This window comes from Aptenodytes forsteri, unplaced genomic scaffold (assembly GCF_000699145.1).
Source record: "Aptenodytes forsteri isolate BGI_AS27 unplaced genomic scaffold, ASM69914v1 Scaffold268, whole genome shotgun sequence".
Lineage (NCBI taxonomy): Eukaryota > Metazoa > Chordata > Aves > Sphenisciformes > Spheniscidae > Aptenodytes > Aptenodytes forsteri.
Window position 1 is genome coordinate 196,971 of NW_008794233.1, and position 25,501 is coordinate 222,471.

The following is a 25,501-nucleotide window of genomic DNA, read 5'->3' on the forward strand; positions in this document are numbered from 1 at the left end:
CAACCCAAGTTAGTAAGACACGCTCTTATTTTACAAATAGATGTATTTTTGCAAACAAAACACACAGAGGCACTTCTAAAAATTTCAGCCTTGTCTGAGAAAGGGCATCCATCATCAGATGAAAGCTTCCGAGGCGGATGCTGGAGAGGAGCAGCGGTGCAGAGAGATGGAGAAGAGGTGATGAAAAGCTGGTGGAGGTATCCCCTGTTCACTGGCTGGGTACACAGAAAATGGTTCAAACTTCTCACTAAAGGGGATGGAGTTGCCTTTATTGCCCTGATAGAGCCAGAACTCACTTTCTTAATCTCAAAGGACAGTTACTACCTTGATATCAGCATGATGCCGGAACCAAACTCAGCCAAGACTTTACTCCCAGCTTTACAGCATGGTGTAAGGGGATCTCCTGCCTCTTGGTCTGGCACTTGTATCCGCTGCTGCCTGCCCCCTCTGCTCAGCCTGGTAGGAGGAAATGAGGAGGGAAAGGGAAGAAAAAGGCTTCGGAGCCTGCTCAACTTTGCAGATGGTCTCTGCCACATCAGGGGGGCTCTCACCCAGCGGGACCTGCCCAAACACAGCTCCCTTTGTTTGATTAGGAGGAAAAACTACAGAGCTGCTTGAGTGAGCACAAGCATTATCCTCTAGTGGAGGAGAAAAAGTCCGTATCAGAGCAAGCTATCTGCATCAGAGCAGCATTTCATTACATGCCTGGAGCTTCAGGGTGCACGGGAGACACTCTCCCAGGAGCTACCTGGAAACCCTGTGTTTCATCAACAGAGCAGGGTGGGGGCCCCCCTTGCCATCACCCCATACCCCAAACCTGTAGCTACAGCTCCTTGTGCTCACAGTTCTGCCTTTTGTAATTACCTCCCAAATTCCTTCCAGATGAGTGACAACCGCATCACCTCCACCCTAGTGCAAACGTGAAATGGAAAGAAATTAATTTCTTTTTACTTGGTTGGAGGAGCTGTATTATTACTATTATTAACAATGGACTCCAACGCAGTTGGCATATTCTTTAGCCAAAAAAGACAAGTTTCATATGTAAAAGGAGCCTGAGGGGAAAAAGGAAAGTACTGACACATCACGCTGTTAGTAACCAAGGGTGGGTTTCAGCCTGGCTAACTCCGCACACCCTGAGTCAGCCATCTGGTCTACCCACGTAGTGTTGGTGAAGGTGGACAAGCCATCTTCAGGGGCCTCTCCATCCATCTACCTTTAGATGGGAGAATCTGCCATTTGGTGGTGATCTCCACTGACTACACAAGAATACAGAAAAGCTTTCAGATAGTCAAAGTTATGTGAGATGGATAGCACCCGAGAGAGCAATTCCCAAAGGAGCCATAGGCATTTAAGAAGGCTGGCAATTTGCATCTGCCTTTGAATATCTTGCTATCTGGGACTTGCATCTATATGAATCAAGCATGCTATGTCGGGGGAAATCAATCTCATGCATTCATGTCACGACATCCGTCAATCGGTGGGCAAACCCCTAAGGCTGACCAATAATCCACTGCCTTTTGGATGCAGACCTGTTGGTCACAATCCATGTACTTCCAGTTCCCCTGGGTGTGAATGTGCAGACAGTCAGACCCAATGAGACAGCCCCACTGGCCAAAAACTGCAGGATTAAGCTCTTCCTTACAATAAAAGCTCAGTCTTGTAATAGACAGCAAAATAAACTAACAATTGCTATTTATTCCCCCCTTCATTTAAAAACTCAATTGCAAATGGAATCCATCTGTAAGAAAGCAGCTGGGGAAACAACAGGGACACAAAGTATTTCTGGGAGTTTCCTTTGCACTTGCCAGACAGGGGCAGATTGAAGCACAACACCCCTCCACCATGGTGATTCCTCAATATTACGTTATTCCTGTACCGCAGCCAGCAGCTGCTCGGACTCGCAGACAACAGGAGAGGAAGCTGTTCGGGGGGGACGCGTTTGCAAATTAAGTCTCTTGTATAAATAAATCACGTATGAATCATCTTTTCCTGAACAACCCGAAACACAATGAGGGACAGAAACACTTGCTGCCCCTCAAAATGAATTATTTTTCACATTCTTCTATTTGAGTTGTTACTCAAACTGCCTGCCATGCTAAATGCAAAGCAAAGAAGGGCTGCGTTGGTACCTGCAGCTGAGAAAGGAAAGATCCAGGATGTCTTACTGTGTCCAGATTGCTGTGGATCTGGGCAGAGGGAATCCTGTAGAGCACTTTCCTAGTGGATTCAAGCAGGCAGGATCACACATTCAGATGTGCAGCACTGAAAGACCTGATTAAATCTTCGGGGAAACTACGTCGTGTTTATAAACTGTGAGTTGAGAACAGCCCCGGAGCACTCCATTTCCATACAGCCAGTGGATTCAAAGCAGTTCCCATTCCCACAATCTTTCCTCCTCTTTTTTTTTTTTCTGGTTTGTTTGTTTCCATCCTGCTAAAATACCAAAGTCCAAGTCTTCAAAGCCGAGGTACTAGCACAACTATTTGTGATAGAGCTCAATGGCAGCTGTCAAAATCCACACATGATCAAAAGACCTTGTAAAAACCATTTCATTTTCATTCCTGTATTTTTTTTAGTGACAGAAGAATAAGTCTGCAGAGGCAGGATTTTCAGAAGAGATCAGCTCAGGGAACTGAGCCTTTATAGGGAGGGAAGCAAAACTATTTCTGCAGATATATTGTGGTGGCATAGAGGGGACCATGCAGTACATACCACAAAAACACAGGACAGAACAATTTACTGCAGAGTTTGCTGTAAAACACTGCTCTCCCCGACACAGATCCCCTTCCTAAAACACAAGGGACTGTAACTTTTCAAAGCTCTGCTTGTGAACAGAAAAGGGACGAAAGCAATCCCGAGGGATGAAGTTTTCAAATGAGAGAGGTGTTGACTGACAGGCATTTTGAACGGTGTTTTCCTCCCTGTGCCCAATGTGACTCATCGCAACTTCCAAATGCTTTGATATGGTGAAGAGTCTGGCTGTCTACAAAGACGGCAGAAAGCGACAGTTATTCCCAAACAATACTACGGTTGCTCAGAACCTGGCTATATTATTTCAGAAGGGCGTGTGTGCGGAGTGAGTTCACTCTCCAGAATGCTGTTGGACATGCCAAGCCTAATTAATCAGAAAGATGATCCACCTCATCAAACCCATCCCAGTCTCATACATGCATAAAAGGGCTCTCCTGAGCCCGTGGAGAGCACAGGTTCATCTTTCTCCTCTCCCTCCTACTCCTTGCTCCAGCCCAGCACCTTTGCTCCTTTACTCTTGCTGTAGCATCCGTCCTAATCCAAAAGCCAGCAATGTCTCGCCAGTCCACCGTGAGGATTCAGAGGGGAAGAAGTGGCTTCAGCGCTGCTTCGGCCATCGTCCCAAACACCTGCCGCACCAGCTTCAGTTCACGCTCTGTCACCCGGGTTGGAAACTGCAATGCTGGCAGCGGGTTTGCTAGGGTTGGTGGCGGCTTTGGAAGCAAAAGCCTCTACAATGTTGGTGGATGCAAGAGGATCTCTGTGGCTGGAAGGGGTGGTAGCTTCTATGGATCTGCAGGTTTTGGTGGTGGCGCTGGTAGCATGTACGGTGGTGGCTTTGGCATGCCAGCTAACCTTGGCTATGGATATGGTGCATTTGGTGGTGGCATGGGTGGCTCCGGATTCCCAGCTGGGGGCATCCACGAAGTCTCCGTCAACCAGAGCCTTCTGAAACCTCTCAACTTGGAGATTGACCCCAGCATCCAAAGGATCCGAAAGGAAGAGAAGGAACAAATCAAAACCCTCAACAACAAATTTGCCTCCTTCATTGACAAGGTGAGACATGAGCTTCCCTAAATATCTTGTCCTGATTTTTTTGATGGGGACTTTTTTCTTAGCTGCTTTATGAGCACATAAGCTGATCAAGAAGGAATAGAAGTGAGGAATGAGACTGGAAGATGCCCAGTCCCCGGAAACTCCAGGGAACAGTACCTGCTACATAGTGGTTGCTATGAATTAATCATCCAGTATTCGAGGTCCTCCTCATTTGCTGCTTGACATCTCATAGGCAGTGGAGAAAGAAAGCTCTAGAAGACAACCCCATCCTTCTGGAGATGTTGGGCTCTCTCCATTGAGCATTACAGGAGCCTTGATAACAGTCTTTTAGATGGTTAAAGCGAGATGCAAGCAACCCATCTAAAATGACCAAGAAAGGAATCACATGAATTGGCACTAGGGAGAAGTAAGCTTCTCATCGCTTTAATTTCCTCAAAGGCATTTAAAGCTATCTCTGCAACAGTACCAGCATGTTTGGACTGTTAGTTCAAAATAGCAAAATCTGATCCAACACTGTCTGTCCACTTCATTTCCTTGTTAACTGTATTAGAAGCACGAGAGAATCTGCTTGATTTCTGCTCTGGGTGAGCAGTTCCTCTTTGGTTTCAAGGAAAATGCTACATTGTTTTGGAGCTTTTGTGGGGTGGGGGAGCTATACTGAAGGGAAGGAGAAATGGCACTTTACTATTGTTTTCCTAGTAAGAGTGCAAACCCTGTTTTGCTCCTTATCTGATTTTGCATGCACTCTTCACACAAAATGTATGCACCTTGCCTTGATTTAGCAAAGCAATGAAGGGGAAGCATGGTGCAAGAAAATCAGTAGTCGTTCCAGAGTTTGTTTGCAATACTGAGCAGGGTCCCTGCAGCCAAATAGCAAATTCCTTCTTCTACCAGATGAGAATTTGGCTATGAAAACCAGCTGGAAAGAGTACTTCACCACCTCAGCTAGTACTGACATCCCACATTTGCAAGGAAAGCTCTCCACAATCTCTGCTCTTTCAAAACATCTTCAGGATATTTCTGCTTGCAGGTCCGATTCCTTGAGCAACAAAATAAAGTGCTGGAAACCAAGTGGAGCCTGCTTCAGGAGCAGGGGATGAAAACAGTTAGGAACAACTTGGAGCCGCTTTTTGAGACTTATATCAACAACCTCAGGATGCAGCTGAACAGTTTGCTGAGCGACAAGGGAAGGCTGGAGGGAGAGCTCATCAACACACAGTACCTGGTTGAGGATTTCAAGAAGAAGTAAGTCTATTGAGATAGTGGTCGACTTACCTAGGTAGGTGCAGCTTTTCTCCATTCAACATCCTTAAGCCAACTGGGGGATCCAGGAGAGTCTGGGACACAGGAATTCCCGACAGTGAAGGTTGTGACATTTTCTCAAGATAAACGGTAACGGAGTAACAGATCCAAATACACAAACATTTAGGGAATAATTTAGAATATGATCAAAGACTTATTAACTAAATTACCTACTGAGAAAAAAAAAAAAAAATTACACGGTTGGTCTGAGAGTTTCAGGACAGCATGCTTAATTTGCTTAAGACAGGCAGAAGGAGTATGACTAATGGCCAAAAATAGGAAAAAAAGAATAGATTCCTTAAAATTTTTTTGATGTACTTGTTTTAACTAGTTTAGCCTAGGACCATGCTCATGGTCTCTTATTCAGATGCTCTGCAGGAGAAAAGAAGATTGTATGCAAAATGCTCTTAAGGAAGTTCATTCCAGCAAACTAAAATAACCTCCGTCTGTTACTTGCCTAAACAAATGCTCCTTCTGCCTCCCTCCATTAGGTATGAAGATGAAATCAACAGGCGTACAGTTGCAGAGAACGAGTTTGTGACACTCAAGAAGGTGAGAGCAAATTACAGAATACCATCTGATGACTATTTGTAGAGCTCTAATCACCTATTCATTCACAAATCCATCCATTCATATTCCAAAAGATTTATTTACGGTTTCTTCCCTGGACTGTTATTGCAGAGATACGCGTGTTCCTGACTTGCTAATAAGAGTTTAAAACACATTACCTAAATCTCTCATCCTCCAGGATGTAGATGCTGCCTATATGAACAAGGTGGAACTACAAGCCAAGGTAGATGCGCTGACTGAAGAAATTAATTTCCTGAGAGCCCTCTACGAAGCAGTGAGTACAACCACCTCCCAAGACATTTCAGGCCTCAGCTAAGAGCTTCCCTCCCTCCTTTCCTCTGAAAGCCTGTTAATTTCTTCCCCCAGGAGATGCTAAATCCTTTACCTCCTTAGAGTTACACCAACCGTCTTAGCTGTTTAGATAACAATCTGTAGCCTCTCCCAGGTCTGCGTGCTCATCTGAAAGGATGAAAAGGCATCTCTCAAGTGAATTAGCTCACCTAATCCCCTGTGCACTTTGCAGGAGCTGTCTCAGATGCAGACACAGATCTCTGACACCTCTGTCGTTCTCACCATGGACAACAACCGAAACCTGGACCTGGACAGCATCATCTCGGAGGTCAAAGCGCAGTACGAAGACATCGCCAACAGAAGCCGGGCTGAAGCAGAGTCCTGGTACCAAACCAAGGTGAAGAAACTGGGGGTTTCCGTGCTGTTATCTTCATGTCTTGTCTTGAACAGTTAAAGACCTTCTCTTCCAAGAAAACCTTCTCAAATATTATGCCTTGCACAGCAGCACTCCAGCTGCTAGTCTGGACTCGAGGAGGGACCCATGCTTTCAGGCACCTGGGTTACTCCAAAAACGATGGATTTTACCTTGGGTGATTGTTCCTCTCTCTGTGACAGTACGAAGAGCTGCAGGCTACGGCAGGCAGGCATGGGGATGACCTCCGTAACACCAAGCAGGAGATCTCAGAGCTCAACCGCCACGTCCAGCGGCTGCGGTCTGAAATTGACAGCGTGAAGAAACAGGTAAAAAGGAGCAAAACCCACACTTCTAACCGATTTACCCCCTGACTTGCAAGGGAGAGGAAGGAAAATGTCAGAGGCAACGTAGGCAAGTTCTGCTCAGTTTGATGCTTTTTCTCTCAAAAAGAGAACTATCACTAAAAATGGTTGAGCTGATGGTGCTGGAATAAGACCTTGTGATTTCAGGGTAGATAAAGCACAAGTCTAGGTCTTGTATGGGGAATTTGACTGGGGTTTCTTTTCTGTAGTGCGCAAATCTGAAAGCGGCCATCGCGGACGCTGAGGAGCGTGGGGAGCTGGCCCTCAAAGATGCCAAAGCCAAACTGGCCGAGCTGGAAGATGCTCTGCAACAGGCCAAGGCAGACCTGGCCCGGCAGCTTCGTGAGTACCAGGAGCTCATGAACGTCAAGCTGGCCCTGGACATCGAGATCGCGACCTACAGGAAGCTGCTGGAGGGAGAGGAGAACAGGTGGGTAGGAAACACAACCCTTCTAGTCTTGATGTTGGAGGAGCAAAGCAATGCGAGCACTGGAGATGCTCAGCATTTCTGAAATGCTAAACAGGGCATTAGGGGGTGGGGAGGGGGGAAGATTGTCCTAGCTAATGGAAATAATATTGCGGGAAGCATCCCCACATTACGCCAAGGTTTTATTTTTCTCCCCAAAGGTCTCTAGTAAGTGTACCCTATTTTTTCCCCCACTATCAACAGACTTCTTATTCTCTTACCTTGTTGTGTTCTCTCCCCTAACAGGCTGGCTGGAGATGGCGTCCCAGTGAATATCTGTAAGTCTCTAAAATATATGTAATCACCTTATTTAAGCATTAGTGTGTCTCTGCAACAAGAAGCCAATGCCCAGAGAAACTGAAAGCTTTTCTTTCTCCTTCATGCAGCCGTGACCAGAACAACTGTGGGAACGGGATACGGAGGAGGAAGCAACCTCAGCATGGGAGGGGGAATCTGCAATATGGGGAACAACTTCAGCTGTGGAAGCGGTCCCGGGGTTAGCAGCACCACCCTTGGAGGTGGCAGCAGCTCCAGCGTGAAGTTCGTCTCAACCTCTTCCACCAGAAGAAGTTACAGAAGCTAAAAGTTTCCTTTCAGACGCCTTCACTTGCCAGAAAACACCTTAACGCTGGTCCTTTACTAAAGCGTAGTTGGGGTCAACAGAATGAGGGCCGCCTAAACCCTATGTCTTGTCGCACAGGAGCCTCACTTTAGGAACTCTCTCTCAGCTGTGTTGTCTAGCACGCATCGTGTAGGGCTCTGCAATTGAACATGAGTCCGAGTGTTTTAAATTTGCAACTTGCTTGTTACAGCTCAGCATTTTTTGGCCGAATTTTGTATATAAAATGTGTCCTAAGACTGTCTCTCTTCACTTTCTGGTGTTTGTCTAATAAAAATGCATATGTAATTTATTCTATTTTGTGGACCTTTTAATTAAAGACATGGAACAGCAAATGCAAATGCAGATAACAAGCACTTTTCCTAGGGCCCTGCCCAGTTAAAGGCGCAGATTTTTGCTCCTCATTCACATTTCCTGAATCTCTCCATTAGCAGCCAAAACACACAGGCACAGCGTAGCACCAAAGGGAGGTTTGCTGTTGATTTCAATGTTCTCCCCATCGTGCAAGTAGAACACCTGGAAGCTAAACACAGGGCACGCCACGGCAAGAGTTGGGCACAGGGGAAAAGGTCTAAGATTCATTTACTGTGCAGCTTCCAGCCAACACAACATCCAACAGCCTGGCTCCCAGGGGGTACAAAGGACACTGCCAAGTGTGTGATGTACCTGCATAGACTTCTAACAATAGGGAACTAATTACTAGGGGAGTCAGAACAACCACCTGACTTGTTCAAGTATATCAGCCCATCTCAAAACCCCTTTTACTGTGAGCTGTCTCACCTAAGCCTAGGTGCCAGCAGTGCAAACATCTGCCTGAGCAGGTTGAAAGCACTCCCTTTCTGTTCAGAGCACTAGCCACACTGTTTTGGGTGTTTATCTTGGGTCTTGATGCTGATGTTCCCTCTCCTTTGACTACAAGCAGGTGGAGGATCTGGTCCATATGCATTCACATGCTACGTTGAATTAGATGTTGCTCATCCAAGAACTTTAAAAAATATCCAAGAATGGGATACCTGTTGGAAAGCGAAAGTCTTCAAGATCCAATGTTTCTTCACATTCCTGGAATACATTGGAGACAAGATCTTGTTTTGAGAAGGTGGAGAAAAAACAGAGGAGGTGTGGCAATTTTAGATGTGGTTCTGACTAATCGGGAGAAAATAATTGAGAACTAAAAGCAGAGCATCATCTGGCTGAAAGCTACAGAGTGACAGATCTCATTGCTGGAAGATCAGTTGAACAAATAGATGTGATTAGAAAAAAAGTCCCAACCCTTGCCCCATGTATGTCAATAAGTTCAAGTAATGGGTAGAGAAGTACTCTTAGGAAAATACTCGAAGAGATGGGCAAATAGAGGGGAATTGGCAGTGCCTGAATGATAGGCTGTATTCGGGTTTTCCTTCAGGACCAGCAGTTTCCCGTAATTTTCTAGGATGCTCTGAACTCTGCATGGTCCTCTCTATCCCTCAGGAAATCTCCTTCCCCAAAACTTGCAGGCTTGGTTATGGGTCTGCTGCGGCTCTGCACTCCTGCTCCACCACCTCTCCCTGATGAATACTCACAGCAGCTTCCTGGGAAGGAGCAATACCCTCACTCTGAACAGCAGCCTGGGCCAGTTTAAGTAATGGTCTTCCTCACTGCTGCCCAAACACACCCTCTAACCAAAGAGGATATAATGTATATAGCCAACAGGCACGTCAGACGGATGCCATCCATTGCATCAACACCCGGGTCATAACACAGAGATTACGAAGCCCTTCATCTATCATGGGAAAGGTTGGAGCCAGAATATTTGTTCTCCCAGGGCATCCCTTTTTAAGCAAGATACAAAAAAACACCCTGGCAAAGGTTCGCATCTCTGGATACATGACCAATGTACAGCTGCCCTTGCTCCAGAGCAGGGCTCTGGTCACCATGTACATAACCTTCTGCATCCAGTCCTGCTGGACAAATTAAACAGATGTAGCGATGACCTGGGGCTTATATTTCAGGGGAGAGGACAGCCCTCGTTAATTCTAGCACAGCCCAGATTAAAACCTTAGTCATAATGAAATGAATGGTGCTTGCACTCAGGGGCTTGAATTTGCAATGTGTGGAGGGAACCAATTGCTAATTGCTACCCATAATGCTTTTACAGAGTTCTTTAGGACAGACAGTCGGTAGCTTAGTCACAGAAGCTCCTCTCTCTTAAAAACTGCTGCTTGTTGTAACGCACAGTAGCTGAAACACTCCCAGAACAGTTATTTTAGCTTCATTCCAGGGTGTGTAATGGAAACATTAGAAGAATAGAGAGGAAAATAGAAGGAAGAAGGGGGGGGGGGGGAAGCATGGCTGAAAGGCAAAAAGAGATGACAGGCATCTGCAAATTACCTTCCTGGGACCTTCTGGTCAAGCTCACTTGAATGCCCAGCCTCCACGTGTGAAATGGCAAGCACAAGCGCGCACTTGAAAGATGCATCTGCAAACACCTGCTCCATACCCTGGGGCCTGCACGTGTCTTTTTCATGGCTGGGGAAAGCTACGACTTCCCAGCAACGCTCTGCAGGTGGGCTGCTACCTCCTCTGATGAGTAGGTGTTCAGCTTGGGCATGGGCATCCACAAGAGGGACATACCTTGGCAAACCCAAAGGGCTGCAGGGTCCAAGAGAAGCATGTCCATCCCTGCGCATCCAGACAAGACACTAGGAGTTGCTTTTGAGCATCTTGCGTGCTCTAGGATAAGTGCCCGTGCGTACAGTGCTACCGCACAGCATGCACAGGGCGAGTCAAGACACCATGTGTCTTTCACTAGAGAAATGCACTATTTGACTTTTCCTGGGTGCTATGCAGAATAACAGTAAAGGGAGTTGTCTGTGAACAATGTCGTAAGCCCGGATCCCAAGCACTGCACTTCCTTGTGAGTAAGAGATATCAGAGGAGGAAGACAACAAATGTGGGGAGGGCAGCCTGGGAACAGGCTTCACACCGTGTAGAGGCAAGGTCACCTCATGAGTCAGGAAACAGCCCAAAAATCTGTGAAGGTGAAGTCCTGAGAAATCGCCGACTCAGGTTTTGTGTCATCACAGCCAACGGTAACTCCCCCCCAGGTCATACTCTGGTATTTCATCATTTGTTGTCATTCTGAATCAGGATGAAACGTGGACACTTTTCACAGAAAGAAAAGGTTTGAAAATACCGTTCATAAAACTACCTTACATGTCCCTCCCACTCCCAAGTTGGTTTTTGATAGGTGATGGTCCAAGACTTTCACTAATGCCCCATCACCATCCTGCTTTTCCCTCCATCACCCCTTTCTCCTTTCTGTATCAGTTCTGGTTTAAATGACTCTTGTTTGGGCATGAGAACAGGAGTCCAGAATTTCTGACAAGTCAGGGCCTGAGGTGCTGATGCCCTGCTGGGCTTTATTCAAAACCACAGCAGCAGGAAAACACAGACCCGCAATAACAGATTTCTCAGACCTCGGACCACTGCACCGTGAAATAATGCACCTTTACGCAACAGAGGGATTGATTCATCCATGAAATAGAGATGAGCGAGCGCTTGCCCAACATTGGGGAACCATCTACTGCAGAGGTGAAAGGAGGGAGTGGGAAAGGGATAGCTGCAAACAAGAGTTGAGCAGGCAGTATTTAGTGTTTTCTCAGATATTTCGACAGCCAGATCATGACTGTCACAAAAAAAAATGCAAATCCTGCACTTTGTGAGTGCTTCATAGGTGCTTGTGCTCATGCTGAACTCACCGTCTGCTTTGCTGCTGGGTGTGCCGAGCCCAGTTAATCAGCAGGATAAGCACCATGCCAGACCCATCCCCAGCTAGTAAGGGTATAAAAGGGCCAGTCCCAGCTTGGGGGAGCACAACTTCACCTTCCTGCCTTCATCCACTTCCTCGCTGCTTTATTCTTTCTACTGCTCTCACCCTGCTCACATCAGCTGCCATGTCTCGCCAGTGTGCTGCAAGGAACCAGAGCAAAACTGGCTTCAGTGCTTCTTCTGCCTTCATCCCAAATGCCAGCAGCACCAGCTTCTGCTTACGTTCTGCGTCCCAAGGTGGAAGCTGCAGTACCGCCGCTGGGTATGGAAGATTTGCTGGAGGTTTTGGAAGCAGGAGTCTCTACAGTCTTGGTGGATGCAAGAGGATCTCCGTAGCTGGAAGAGGTGGTGGCTTCTACGGACCTGCAGGTTTTGGTGCTGGCACTGGGATACCCTGTGGTTTTGGTGGTGCAGTTGGTGGTGCCTTCGGGTTTGGTGGTGGCATGGGTGGCCTCGGATTCCCTGCTGTCCCAGCTGGGGGCATCCATGAAGTCTCAGTCAACCAGAGCCTTCTGAAACCTCTCAACCTGGAGATTGATCCCAACATCCAGAGTATCCGTAAGGATGAGAAGGATCAGATTCAAACTCTCAACAATAAGTTTGCCTCCTTCATTGACAAGGTGAGACATAAGATTTCTTGGTTATGCTGTGTTGACTCTTCAGTGGGGAAGCACAAAGAAAAGCAAGTTATACCTTTATCAGCAATTTTGCTGCCCTTGTACTGCCATTTCTAACATCAGCAGCCTGGGAATAAAACACGAGGGGTTCCAGCTTTGAGACCATTCATCCCTCACATTAATGCTGAGATGAGACCAGCCAACAGGGGGAAAATGGTAATATAGGATGTAAGGAAGCAGAGTTTGCAAAGAGAGCACGAATGTTAACATCAGATGTGCAATGTTTGCTTGCTTGTATAAATTGTCAGCTGTTCCCCAAGGGCTGAGAGCTCCCACCTTTCAGCAAGTGAATCCTTGCAGAATTGTACCTTGCCTCTCTTAGGAAAACCATCCTAAAACCACTGTTTCTGAAACATCTCCTTTCTCTATCCAGGTCCGATTCCTTGAACAACAAAACAAGGTCCTGGAGACCAAGTGGGCCCTTCTGCAAGAACAGGGGAACAAAACAGTCAGAAACAACATTGAGCCCCTCTTCGAGACCTACATCAACAACCTCAGGAGACAGCTGAACAGCTTGCTGACAGACAAGGAGAACTTGGGAGGGGAGCTGAACAAGGTGCAAAGCCTTGCTGAGGACTTCAAGAACAAGTAAGTCTATCCATTTGTGGTCTGCCTGGAGAGCAGGGTGGGCTGCAACAGATGCCAGCTCTCTGTTGCATCTGTGCAATCAAACAAGGAAAGAAGGCCTTTTTGCTGATATAAACTTCTGAGTAAGGCCCATGTTAAGTTTAATATGAGACATATTCAGCCTCACTTCCCCATGGCTGAAAGTCACAGGCAGAAAATTATAGGTCTAAAAGACCAAGGTACAAAACTATACATACAAAAACCCCAAGAGGCTGGTCCTGAAAATATGAAATAACTTTTGTACAAGCCTAGACCAACCCTCAATTTCCATCCCACAGATATGAAGAGGAGATCAACAGGCACACAGCTGTTGAGAATGAATTTGTGATCCTGAAGAAGGTGGGTGCACGCACACTGTGCCCTGCACGAGCATAGCAAGAAACACGTTCTCCAGCTTTTCTTCTGCTCTGAAAATCACTTCATTTTTGTGATGTGTTTCCTCTTCTAGGAGGTGGACGCTGCCTTCATGAACAAGACAGAGCTGCAAGCCAGGCTGGACTCCCTTATGGAGGAGATAGATTTCCTCAGAGCCCTCTATGAAGCCGTAAGCACCAGCATTTACGTCCTTCTCCCAGTTTCCAATGTCCTTGCCTTCCTTTCCCACTTCAGAGGCTCAGGACTGATTATTTTCCACTCTGTTCCACTAAATAATTCAATCCTTTTTCCATTTCACCTGCTGTCTTAACCCTGCCTGAAACTGTCTTGGAAAAATCACTTCGTCCGCCCAGGTCTACCCTATAACTTTGGGGGTTTCCTCCCTCTGAGCAACGTTCATGTCTCACACCCGCGACTCACTGAAATACCCGCTGCTTTTGCAGGAACTGTCTCAGATGCAGACCCAGATCTCTGACACCTCTGTCATCCTGACCATGGACAACAACCGCAGCCTGGACATGGACAGCATCATTGCAGAGGTCAAAGCGCAGTACGAGGACATTGCCAACAGGAGCCGGGCAGAGGCTGAGTCTTGGTACCAGTCCAGGGTGAGCGCCTAGGAAAGCTTCTGCAGTGGGAAAACCATACTCCCTCCCCCAGATCCCCACAGGGAGGTGGGTCCCACTGTGATTTTTATAACACAGGACATCTTCAGATTAAATAATCCTATAAAGTTTGGAAGTGCTAATTTGGGATTGAGAACATACGCATACTTCTGAGTGCAAACACCCACATACCCACATTCTGCTTGGCACTAAAACCAATATATTTTACCTTGACTGGTTGTTCCTCTCTCTGTGACAGTACGAAGAGCTGCAGGCTACGGCAGGCAGGCATGGGGATGACCTCCGTAACACCAAGCAGGAGATCTCAGAGCTCAACCGCCACGTCCAACGGCTGCGGTCTGAAATTGACAGCGTGAAGAAACAGGTAAAGGGCAGCATAAATGCATAAGACTTAACTTCTGCTGTGGTCTAACCTCTTGATTGTCCAGCCAGACCCAGGGAATAAAAACAAATGCATCTCAGTGAGTTCTGGTGGATCAGGAATGAATATGAGAGCATTTATCTCAGTGCAGTAACATCACTAAGAGTAACTTAATGCAATATTAGTAAACCTAAGGAGATGTTAAGAGGTGCGGAGTTAGATTAAATCCAGGTTGTGACCTGGCTCAGAACATGGATCAATTCAGTGATCATTAAAATCACACCTATAGATGTTAACCCGAAGTCTTCTGCATCATGACCTCAGGGTACAAAGAACTGGTCTATGCTCTAGATAAGGAAAGCAACCACTATTTTTCCTCCATAGTGCGCCAGCTTGCAGACAGCCATTGCAGATGCCGAGCAGCGTGGGGAGATGGCCGTCAAGGATGCCAGGGCAAAACTGGCCGAGCTAGAGACAGCCCTGCAGAAGGCTAAGGCCGACCTGGCCCGGCAGCTCCGTGAGTACCAGGAGCTCATGAATGTCAAGCTGGCCCTGGACATTGAGATCGCGACCTACAGGAAGCTGCTGGAGGGCGAGGAGTGCAGGTGGGTGCAATTTTATATCCCAATTTCCAGAAGTGCAATGGAGTCACAGACCCTTGTCAGGTTTAGACTTCCCACATTCAGAAGACCTGAAACCTGTTTAAAAGCAAGCAATTGCCCATGAAGATGAGCTATTTGGGAAGATGGTAGCCTTTCATGCAAACTCACCAACTTCCGCCAAAAATATTCCAAGGAAATTCTCCTGCCTTTTCAACCAGTTCATGGGTTCCCCTTGAATTCTTACTGGCTCATTTTGCTCCCTAACAGGCTCTCTGGAGAAGGTGCCGGCGCAGTGAATATCTGTAAGTAACTTTTAAAGATAGTTTGGCAACTTTTACATTTGTCTCCCTGCCACTCAGAGCCCACCGTTTGTGGATGCCTCTAAAGAGGGTGTTTTCCTCTTGCAGCTGTGACCAGAACCGCTGTAGGAACGGGATATGGAAGTGGAAACTGTCTTAGCTTCGGAGGCAGCAGTGGTGTTGGAGGTGGGGTCTGTGCTGGAGGAATGGGCTTCAGCTCTGGAAGCGGACAAGGCACAGTTGGGTCATGCGTGGTCGGTGGAAGCAATTCCAGCATGAAGTACGTCTCCACCACCTCTTCAACCAAGAGATGCTATTAAAGTCAGACATCAGCACTGTTAGATAGTGTGTGCCAAGTTTCCTCTCGTATTGTGTGCAATCCTTACCCTGTTACTTGCAAAAGATTTGGAAGTCAAAGCTGTCTGTCCTTATTTATATAAAACATGCCATGCTCTTGTTTGTTCTTTGACTCTCTGAAATCCTCATTTCCCAGTGTTTGTCTAATAAAAGGCATGTGGAATTAATTCTGTCGCATCCTCCTTTTAATTCCAATTACTTTATAGGACCTTGGGGAAAAGAGTGGTCGACATAGCAGAGTAGAGCTGAAGGTAAACAAAAGTCATACACACAAGAGTTGAGACCTTTCTTTCCTCTGCACTCACTGCAACTCCATGGATGCCTCTTATATCCAACAGGAATAGAGCAGTTGGATGTTTCATTCCCATTTGTGTAAGCAAAGTTTTTTAGCATCAGTATCTTCCACAGGACAGGAAAACATCTATTCTTCCTAGTAGGCACTAGAGAAAATGTCCTTCTATCTTAATTTCTACATTACAGCATCTCAGCATTTTCATGCCACCTTGATCGCGCCCAAACCCCCTGTAATCTTTCAAGGTTTTATGTGATGAGTCATGTAGGGATATAAATCTGGTTTTTCCCAAGAAAGCAAGTACTTCAGCTCATGCTGTTCTGTACATGCACTAGCTGCAGGGGCTAATAAAATGCCGTCACTGCCATTATCATAATTAGAAATGGAAAAGACCCATTAAACCCCCAAACTCACCCTCTTTAGGAAGAATAATGTCCCCAGACATCAGCTGTGAGATAGTTAAAGACCCTGAGGGTAAGGAAGGTTTAGTTCCCCTTCTCTGATCTCCTGAACAGCAGTAACGAGAGACAATCTACAAAAGCACCAAAGCTCATATTAAGAAAAAAAAAAAAAGTGCTGAGATTACCACAGCAGATTGTGCTGGTTCAGCCTCTAACACAATCCTGCCAAGTGACTAAAGCACTAGAGGTAAACATGACGCACATTAAGTACACGCTGACTCCTAGCCTAAAGAGAAGGCGATATAATAAACCCCAGCTTTTCATTAATCCTCTAGATCTAAGCACAATAACACACTGCTGAAAAGGAAATGGCTTGTCCTCTTCAACACCTGCCCATCTTTTTCTGGCATCTCTGGACCGTATTTCCACTGACACCAGCAGAACTGGTATTTGGTTTGTTATTTAAACACTGTCCAGCATCAAACAGCCATCTGATGACCTGGACTTTTACAAGTCAGGTTGTTTTATCTCTGGGGGATCATGTACTTTTAGCTATCTCATCATTCAGCATTTCGACTAAGCAAAGCATCCAGGGTCCCTTTGTAGCCAACAGAAAGGCACAGGTGCCTCCCAAATTATCATCTTTAGCAGAAATACCTCTGTGCAGATGAAATGTTGCCTGCAAAGATGAGGAGTGCAGACCAAGACATCTAACTTCTTGCCTAGATCAGAACAGGTTGCTCCTACCCCAAGACGGATGGTAATCGGGGAGCAAAGTCAGTTTTTTCTTTAGCAAAGCACGTCAAACTGGCATTTTCAACATCTCTAGATTCCCTCTTGTGGGAACTGCAGTCCCACCAGCTTTAAACTAAATGGGCACTGACACCATTAACCAAGTTAAAAGCAAGCCCAAAGGGAACTTCTGGACGTAATTCCCCCCCCCCACCCCACTGGTAATCCCCGCTTTGAAAAATGCAGGTTAGAAAGTTTGGTTAGTTTTATGAGCCAAAGGTTGCCAGCCCATTGCATTAGCGAGTCTGGTGATTAACGGGCTGGGAAAGGTGGCCACGTGCCAGCATACCAAACCGATTAGCTCAGTCAACTGAGCTGAGGCCCTCTGCGGACAAGCCCAGCTCTCCAAAAGGATAAAAGGCAGAGGGGACTCCTGATCCAAACTCCCAAAGATTTCTACTCATCTGCCACCTCACCTCATTATCTGCTCTCGCCACCAGTGAACGATTGCACAGAAGTCAGTTGGCATTAGGTCAGGAGGACTCACTAAGAGTTTCAGTACTGCTTCTGCCGCTATGCCTGTTAACCGAAGCACCTTCAGCTCCATGTCCATGTCTCGCAGCAGTGGTGGAGGCATGGGACGGATCAGCGGTGGTTTTGGCAGCAGGAGCCTTCACAATCTAGGGGCAAGCAAGAGGATTTTCATGAGTGGAGGGTACTGTTCTGCTAGACCAGGATACAGTTATGGGTCAGGTCATGGTGGGTTGGCATACAGAGTTGGTGAAGCTGGGTTTGGGTTCGGAGGAGGATGTGGCCCTGGAGGTATTCAAGAGGTCACAGTCAACCAACACCTCTTGGTACCTCTTAACTTGGAGATTGACCCCAACATGCAGAGACTGCGGCAGGAGGAGAAGGACCAGATCAAATCCCTCAACAACAAATTTGCCTCCTTCATCGACAAGGTAAGACACGTTCCATTTCATCCAGCCTGGCAAGTTTGTCATTGCCTGTAGAGTAGGATCAGGATTGCTCTCAACATCACAAATTTACTTCTAAGTCCTTAATGCACAGAGTTAAGGATTTTGTTCAGCTTGTTACCTCCATATCCAGACTGTCTATACAGCTCATTTTGTCAGAGCTCTATAGACAGTCTGGATATGGTGCAAATTATTTGTCCAGGTTTTTTTGCAGTTGAATATTGCTCCTGGTTTCCAGATCTTCCCACCAATGATCTTCTGATGACATGCCCATCTAAAGCCCACATTAAATTACATAAAACGAAACCAAAAAACCCCTCATATTAAAACCCCCATCTCATGAAAAGTGAGGCAGGTTTTGAGTTGATGAACCCAAATGACTTAAATTGTTCTGATGGGTTTCAGGTGCGGTTCCTGGAGCAACAAAATAAAGTACTGGACACCAAATGGAGCCTCTTGAAAGACCAAAAAATTGTGAAAAATAACCTCGAACCTATGTTTGACGCATACATCAGCAACATGAGGAGACAACTCGAGGCTCTAGGAGGGGATAGGCTGCGGCTCAGCTCAGAGCTGAAGGCTATGCAGGATGCTGTTGAAGACCTCAAGATCAGGTAAGCAACATACGCACAGAAAGAAACCTGTCCAGTTTTTCTTCACTCTATCTTCTTCCTGGATGAGTTAAAAGACGCAAGGCAAGCCCAAAACCATAAACCTCAGAAAGTACTAAGATGACTTGACTCCCCTCATTTTAGCTGCTGTATAAATGTCAGCAGCAGCACTCTACCCGTTGCAAGACATACGCAATTTTTTTGTGGGGACAGATGAACTTTTTAAATGTTGCAAAAGGCTCAGATGGTCAGACATTCACCCGAGTTCGGGAGCAGGTTCTCAAAAGCTTAGTCTGTCCAGAGCTTAAGCTTTCCAAACGGTTTCAGCTCCCATGTAGTCATTTTAATACAGACCAGGATGAAACTTGAATCTTAACAAGACTATTGAGCACTCTGAACACCCACATTTCTTACTGATATGGGTTCCTGTCAGGAGAGAAAAACTGCCTAAAAAGAAGGATTAATTTTAAGTGTGTGCTTAAGTGTTTTTCTTTTTTTTTAATTTTTTTTTTTTAAATTATTATAATGTCCCTTAATATCAATGTATTGGATAGTTTTAGCACTTCTGAAAGTCAAGAACTTTCTACCCCATGGAAAGTCACTGAAATCTTGGGCGAGGGTTTCAGCTCAGCTCATTAACTCTTCAGGCTGTTAGGAGGAGGTGTTCCCTCTCTCATCCACTCTTTGCACTTTGGAAAAACATCTATCAAGCGTTAGTACCTGCTACCATGCCCACGAGGGATACACTGCTTAATGGACGTGAATAAGTAAGGAGCTTAAATTGTCAATCTGGAACCAGAAAAACGAGAGAAGAGAGCTGGGTGCAGGCTGCAATTCAAAACAAGGACACGCGCATTCTGGCAAAAACCCTCTGCTCTCCCTTTCTTTGGAGATCATGTGTCTGACATTTTCTGCCACCTTTACCAACAGTGCCTCTAGCCCAAAAGTAGCATCACAACAGAAACGACTGCCTTGGGGTAGAGAAATCATCATCCACGGTCTACTTTGAGACTTCTTTTTTATGGTTCTCTGTGCCTTCAGAAAAGAAACGTTTAACAGAGGAAAAAATCTGTCCTGTGTCAGTTTGGCCATGTAAGACCTCAGGGTCTGCTACAAATCAGCCATCCGGACTTCCTTAATTCATTTTAGGATGGGACAAATGACATTCCCGAGAGAAATATCTTTCTCCATCAGCTACAGAAGAAACCCCAAAGAAAAGAGCTTAGCCAAAATAGCCAAGTTCCAGGTAGCTGACTTGAGATCAGTCCCAGCTGTAAGCGCAATACTGCTATTGATTAACTGGGTCAGAGAGTGTCCTCCTTCTGTTCTTGTCACAGGTTCATGGTGAAAGCAATTTTAAATTTTGAAAAGCAATGTCTAACATTAGCACAGTCTGGAGCAGCAAAGCAGCAACAGGGATTGTTCAGCTGAGAAAAGACCCTTGGGTGCTCCATGACTTCAGACAAGAAATCCTTTGACAACCAAAGGTCACATCATAGAAGAGGTTCAGACTTTAATACTCTGCCTGCATCTGACATAAGGCGGCAAATATTCCTTCTGGCTCCAGGTCAGGGAATCTTTGGGCAAGAGCTCAATTACATCATACACATTGCTGGGCAGGGACCATCATCTTGCATTGTGGCAACAATGCCTACACCTACCAAAAGGACGTCATTGCTTCTGTCCCCATTTCCTAGGAATTTGTTCTTCTTACATTTATTTATTTTTAACTCTGTGGATCCCAAAGTATTCTTCCTAATGCTTTGCTCTTCTGAGTCAAATACTAAACCATACGGCAATTAGAAATTAGACATATGCCAAATTAGTATTCCTCTTCTACGTGGCTAAGAGCTTAGAGACCCACAAATCTATAAACAGGCTAGGACTTTGCTTAATGGAAAAGACTTTAAGGGCTGGATATTCCTGATGTGAAGAAATCTTTCCCCATGAAAGGACCATGAAAGGCTAACGTTTTATTAGCTGCACGGACTCCTTCCTTTGAACTCCTGTCTTTCATCTCCCCCACTTAATCATTTCATTTGAGCTGGGCATCAGGCCATGGCTATTGCTGGTTTTCATCCTTTCCCAAGAGTGGGACTGCACGCTGCTGCTGATCTAGACCTTGGCTTTCCTTGCCCACACCATCGTCCTCCCTCCTCCCTGGCCATCCCCAGCCCTCCTGAAGCCACCGCGGGAGCTGGCGTCGGAGATCCCGGCTCTTCTGACTAACCCAGGTGTGGCAGCGATGAGCTCAGCTACGGCTCCACCCAGCCCTCCTGGCCTGAGAAAATTTACAGAGTACAAGGCTCTCATTCACAGCGAAAATTTCTGTGAGGATAAAACGTGCCTTTAATGAAGGCCTGCAGCTTTTCTAGATGGCCTCCTCCCACCACCTAGCCCAAGGGTGCTGTCTTTCTATCATAATCGGTGAGATATATATCTCTAATGCTACGTATAATATATGCACTGACATAGCAAGGACATAGCATTGTCAGGTAGCTATTTTTGTTGTTTCCTCCAAAGATCTATGCATCAGTGGTAAATGCCCCTGGGAACAGACTCTTCAGTCTCTCCACGAGCACCCTACAATGAATGCGTGGAGGAAGGATTTCCATATGCCCGTGGTGGACGGGGTGGGTTGCAGTACGGAAGCTGTAAAGGGATGCTCATCTCCCCTTCCCAACAGGTATGAAGAGGAGATCAACAAGCGCACGACTGCAGAGAATGACTTTGTTTTGCTCAAGAAGGTGAGGCACCAACAACAAAGAAGGGACAGACTTTTTAAAGGCAAAACGCATTTGAATGCAAATAACCCTTTTTATCCGGCAGTGCCAAGCTGGGCAAAGCACTTAGCAAACGTGTAGTCATCCCTCCTTGAAGCAGAAACACCCAATTGTGCCAGTGTGTCAGTCCTTGGCAATAGCTCGTTCTTGTTTCAGGCCCCTCATCCAAAATTCAGGTGAGTCCTGGTCCCCCAGGTACCAGATCAGATCTGGTTATCAGATGGGTTATCCATACCTTGTAGTCACTCCACTAGATGCTGCGCCACTTCTGCAGCCTTTCTGTATCCAATCCCACCCTCCACAGCCCTCCCTGGTCCCACCTGCAGGAGACACAATAAGAAACTTCCATTATTTCAAGCATTGTCCAAAATATCTGTCTGTGCACTGGCAAAAAAGGGAAATTCAGTGGCTTTTGACATGTCAAAAATTGCTTAGATCTATGCACATCATCCCTCCCTCCTCCCAAAAAAAGGTGGAGGGAAGAAACCAATTCACTCTTGGCTCTGTTTAAAGGCACAGAGGTCAAGACAGTCTTCAGTTCTGGTTTGTCTCCAAAGGTCCTTATTAAATGACAACTGGTCTTTGTACAAGGATGCAGATACGCAAGGTTTGGTTCACTACCTCTGTTGTCACGGTTCCAGGATGCGGATGCTGCCTACATGAACAAGGTGGACCTGGCGACCAAGGTGGATGCACTGACAGATGAGATTAACTTCCTGAGAGCCCTCTACGAAGCAGTAAGAATCTTCCAAATTGCCCAGTTCTGCTATTTTCCCCCTTTCCTGGTACCAACAGGATCGAACCAGCCTGAGAGAGCTGTTCGGAGCTGCAGATCCCCTCCATTCCTACCCTTCTACCACACATCATCTCCGGGACAAGCACAACAGTGCAGCATTTGGGACTGAGAATGAATTTGTTTGACTTACAGGAGCTGTCTCAGATGCAGTCACAGATCTCCGACACGTCTGTGGTCCTATCCATGGACAACAACCGAAACCTGGACCTGAACAGCATCATTGCAGAGGTCAAAGCACAGTACGAGGACATCGCTAACCGGAGCCGGGCAGAGGCCGAGTCCTGGTACCAGAGCAAGGTGAGGATCTGAAAATTAACCAGGTGAGCTAGGAAAAATTTTGTTTAGCATTTCCCAAAGGCTATTTTATACTGGAGAGCGCAAGCAGAGAGGACGGGGAGCAGGGTATAAAATCAAGTCAATTTGGATAGGATTTAATTTAGTTTCTTGGACATGTGAAAATGCCATTTTGACAACGAGAGATAGAGAAGCATAAGGAGATAGAGGGAGGAAGGAAATATGCTAAAGCTCATGAGGAAGAGCTTGGATTGAGTACAGAAAGAGACAGAAGACCCGGTCAAGAGAGGATCAGAGCAGGGTCAATCTCTACCGATGAGTTCAGGCTCCTGCCCAGATCTGACTGTGCCCTGGTGTCTCATCTCCCTGCCCATCTCAGTATGAGGAGCTGCAGCTCACGGCTGGCCGGCACGGGGACGACCTCCACAACACCAAGATGGAGATCTCAGAGATGAACCGCATGATCCAGCGGCTCCACTCGGAAATTGATAGTGTAAAGAAACAGGTATGGTTCACAGGACCCCTCCAAACATGGGGGCACCTCCATCTCCACTAACTTGCTGTACCCTTGCAAGGATGCCTGGAAATCAGGGTCCAAACCCACTGAGCAGTCACCAGACCTATTTCCACTTCTTGCAGTGCGCCAGTTTGCAGACGGCCATTGCAGATGCTGAGCACCGTGGGGAGATGGCCGTCAAGGATGCCAGGGCAAAACTGGCTGACCTGGAAGATGCCCTGCAGAAAGCCAAGGCAGACCTGGCCCGGCAGCTCCGTGAGTACCAGGAGCTCATGAACGTCAAGCTGGCCCTGGACATCGAGATCGCGACCTACAGGAAGCTGCTGGAGGGAGAGGAGAACAGGTGGGTGGCTCCCCCTGCAAACCAAATAAGGTCCAAACCCGTAGAGATGTTTTCACATTTGCCTTGCAACACGAGAGGAAAGGGCCACAAAAACTTGCGGAGAAAACACACCCCTATCCTATGCATTTACAGGTGTTATTTCAATTTCTGTCAGATGCTCATCATCAGACCTTAACACCCCAGACCATTCTGTTATCCAGTGTCCCTGGTGCCAAACTGTTGATTGAAATTGTCCTAAATAACAAGCCCTTCCTTCTCTGTCCTCTCTTTTTTTCCAGGCTGAGGGAGAGGAAACAGGTGGGTGGCTCCCCCTGCAAACCAAATAAGGTCCAAACCCGTAGAGATGTTTTCACATTTGCCTTGCAACACGAGAGGAAAGGGCCACAAAAACTTGCGGAGAAAACACACCCCTATCCTATGCATTTACAGGTGTTATTTCAATTTCTGTCAGATGCTCATCATCAGACCTTAACACCCCAGACCATTCTGTTATCCAGTGTCCCTGGTGCCAAACTGTTGATTGAAATTGTCCTAAATAACAAGCCCTTCCTTCTCTGTCCTCTCTTTTTTTCCAGGCTGGCTGGAGAAGGTGTTGGTGCAGTGAATATTTGTAAGTAATCTGGCTCCTAAGCAATAGATTGAATATTTATTGAGTTATTCCTTAAATGTACCTGGAACTGAGGATAAGACAATGAAAATGAGCTATGCAGCCAGTAGTTACCAGCACAAAAATGGAGTATATACTTAGGGTTTTGCAGCACTCTGTGGGACTGGGGAGGCTAAAGAGCCTGATACATCTTTTCTCTGACCAGCTCTGAACTTGAAAGGTTTTGCACATTGAGACTGTCCCTAGGAGACTCAGATGTCTAAGGCCAGCTCTGCTACAGGATAGGAGGAAAAGCCAGAGAATAAGATGTGTGAAATACAGGCAGTGGTAGACTGTCCAAGAAAAACCATGAACGTGTGAAACTAAAAGCTGAAATTCCTTCGTACTATTCCAAACAAACTAACCCTCTGCCCATGGTTTCCCATCACAGCCGTGGTCTCATCCGGGAGCAGCTACGGAGGTGGGAACACACTGGGGCTGGGGTCAGGCTTCAGCAACAGGCTCAGCATGGGGGGAAGCGGTGCCAGCTCCAGCCACAGGAGCTGCCTGGCTGGGGGATTCAGCTCTGGCATGGGAAGCAGCTCAAGCATGAGGTTTGTATCAAAAAGCACCAGCAAGAAGAGCTATCGGAGCTAAGTCATGGTAGCACCCAGCTCATCCGGAGCAGAAGAAGTTGAGCACCACCTCCTGCTGCCAGCACAAAGCCTGTTAACACCATCCAAAGAGCCACGCTTATCACTTTCCCATTAGGGGAAAACATATTCCCAGCGCTACTTACTGGCTTGAGAGAGATGCCTCTCCAAGGCCAATTAATTCCTCTCCATAAAGCCTCACCCAGCTGACCAGAAGCCCAGCGCTGCTTGTCAATGAGTAATCAGCCTTCCCATTAATGGGTGCCATCGTTAGAGCTCAGCTTGCAGCTTCCTAGGGCTCCCTTTTGCTCCAGTGCCCTGGTGCAAATCCAGAGTAGAGGCAGGACTTGGATTTATACCAGTGTACATGAAAGCAGAACGTGTCCCTTCACCCGCTTATGACAGAGAGCAGGAGGTGCGTTGAGACCACAGTCTCTAGTGCTCTCTCCTAATCAACCTGCTCCCCACTGCTGGGCTTGCTCTCCCCAAAGCCTTAAAGAATTGAAAACAAAGCGTCTTTCAATATAGAGGCAGTTGCTCTGTTTCCCGATTCCTCTTGCATTGCTGTCCTTTCACTCCACAGCTCTCTAGCTCTACCTACATCCAAAAATGCAGTCTTCATTTTCCATAGGTGAAAGGGGTTGGCTCTCTATAATGTCTAATTCCTCACCCACCCAGTACATATAATTTAAGCCAAAAGACGACGCAACCTACAGGTTGCTAGACCTTGTCTCAGCAGCAAACCATCCTCCTTTCCACCAGCCAGAGTGAGCTTACAGCAGAGGCAGGGGTTAAAAATACAGGAAAAACAAAAAGGAGGAACAGCCGGCTTTGGTAACACATTTTACACAACCTGGAAAAAAAAAAAATCTCTGTTTTAGTGTCTTTGTTCTTAGCTTTTTTTTTTTTTTTTTTTTTTTTTTTTTGGAGGGGGGGGGGGGGGAAAGGGGGGG

At 46.5% G+C, this 25,501-nt stretch overlaps 4 protein-coding genes across 4 annotated transcripts in view; all 4 read left to right on the plus strand.

Annotated features, from left to right (window-relative positions):
- The first annotated feature begins 3,303 nt into the window (after positions 1-3,303).
- LOC103904443 (keratin, type II cytoskeletal 6A) lies at positions 3,304-7,796 on the plus strand. The gene is made up of 9 exons (XM_009285936.1): positions 3,304-3,807; positions 4,838-5,052; positions 5,601-5,661; positions 5,858-5,953; positions 6,203-6,367; positions 6,586-6,711; positions 6,957-7,177; positions 7,460-7,491; positions 7,600-7,796. Exons 1-9 carry the CDS (start codon positions 3,304-3,306, stop codon positions 7,794-7,796), a joined length of 1,617 nt encoding a protein of 538 aa, XP_009284211.1.
- A 3,945-nt stretch (positions 7,797-11,741) lies between these two features.
- Positions 11,742-15,728, plus strand: LOC103904454 (keratin, type II cytoskeletal 5). Its single transcript, XM_009285947.1, has 9 exons — positions 11,742-12,259; positions 12,690-12,904; positions 13,222-13,282; positions 13,392-13,487; positions 13,762-13,926; positions 14,183-14,308; positions 14,690-14,910; positions 15,175-15,209; positions 15,315-15,728. Exons 1-9 carry the CDS (start codon positions 11,765-11,767, stop codon positions 15,524-15,526), a joined length of 1,626 nt encoding a protein of 541 aa, XP_009284222.1. The 5' UTR covers positions 11,742-11,764; the 3' UTR covers positions 15,527-15,728.
- A 1,784-nt stretch (positions 15,729-17,512) lies between these two features.
- LOC103904635 (keratin, type II cytoskeletal 6C) lies at positions 17,513-24,552 on the plus strand. The gene is made up of 9 exons (XM_019473827.1): positions 17,513-17,950; positions 18,371-18,579; positions 21,263-21,323; positions 22,001-22,096; positions 22,288-22,452; positions 22,829-22,954; positions 23,089-23,309; positions 23,885-23,919; positions 24,347-24,552. The coding sequence occupies exons 1-9, from the start codon at positions 17,564-17,566 to the stop codon at positions 24,550-24,552; spliced, it is 1,506 nt and encodes a 501-aa protein (XP_019329372.1). The 5' UTR covers positions 17,513-17,563.
- Positions 24,553-24,946: 394 nt separating this feature from the next.
- The window catches only part of LOC103904645 (keratin, type II cytoskeletal cochleal), a 6,185-nt gene continuing 5,630 nt past the window's right edge, over positions 24,947-25,501 (plus strand). The window contains 1 exon segment of the mRNA XM_009286147.1: positions 24,947-24,963. Coding sequence (XP_009284422.1) covers positions 24,947-24,963 — 17 coding nt within the window.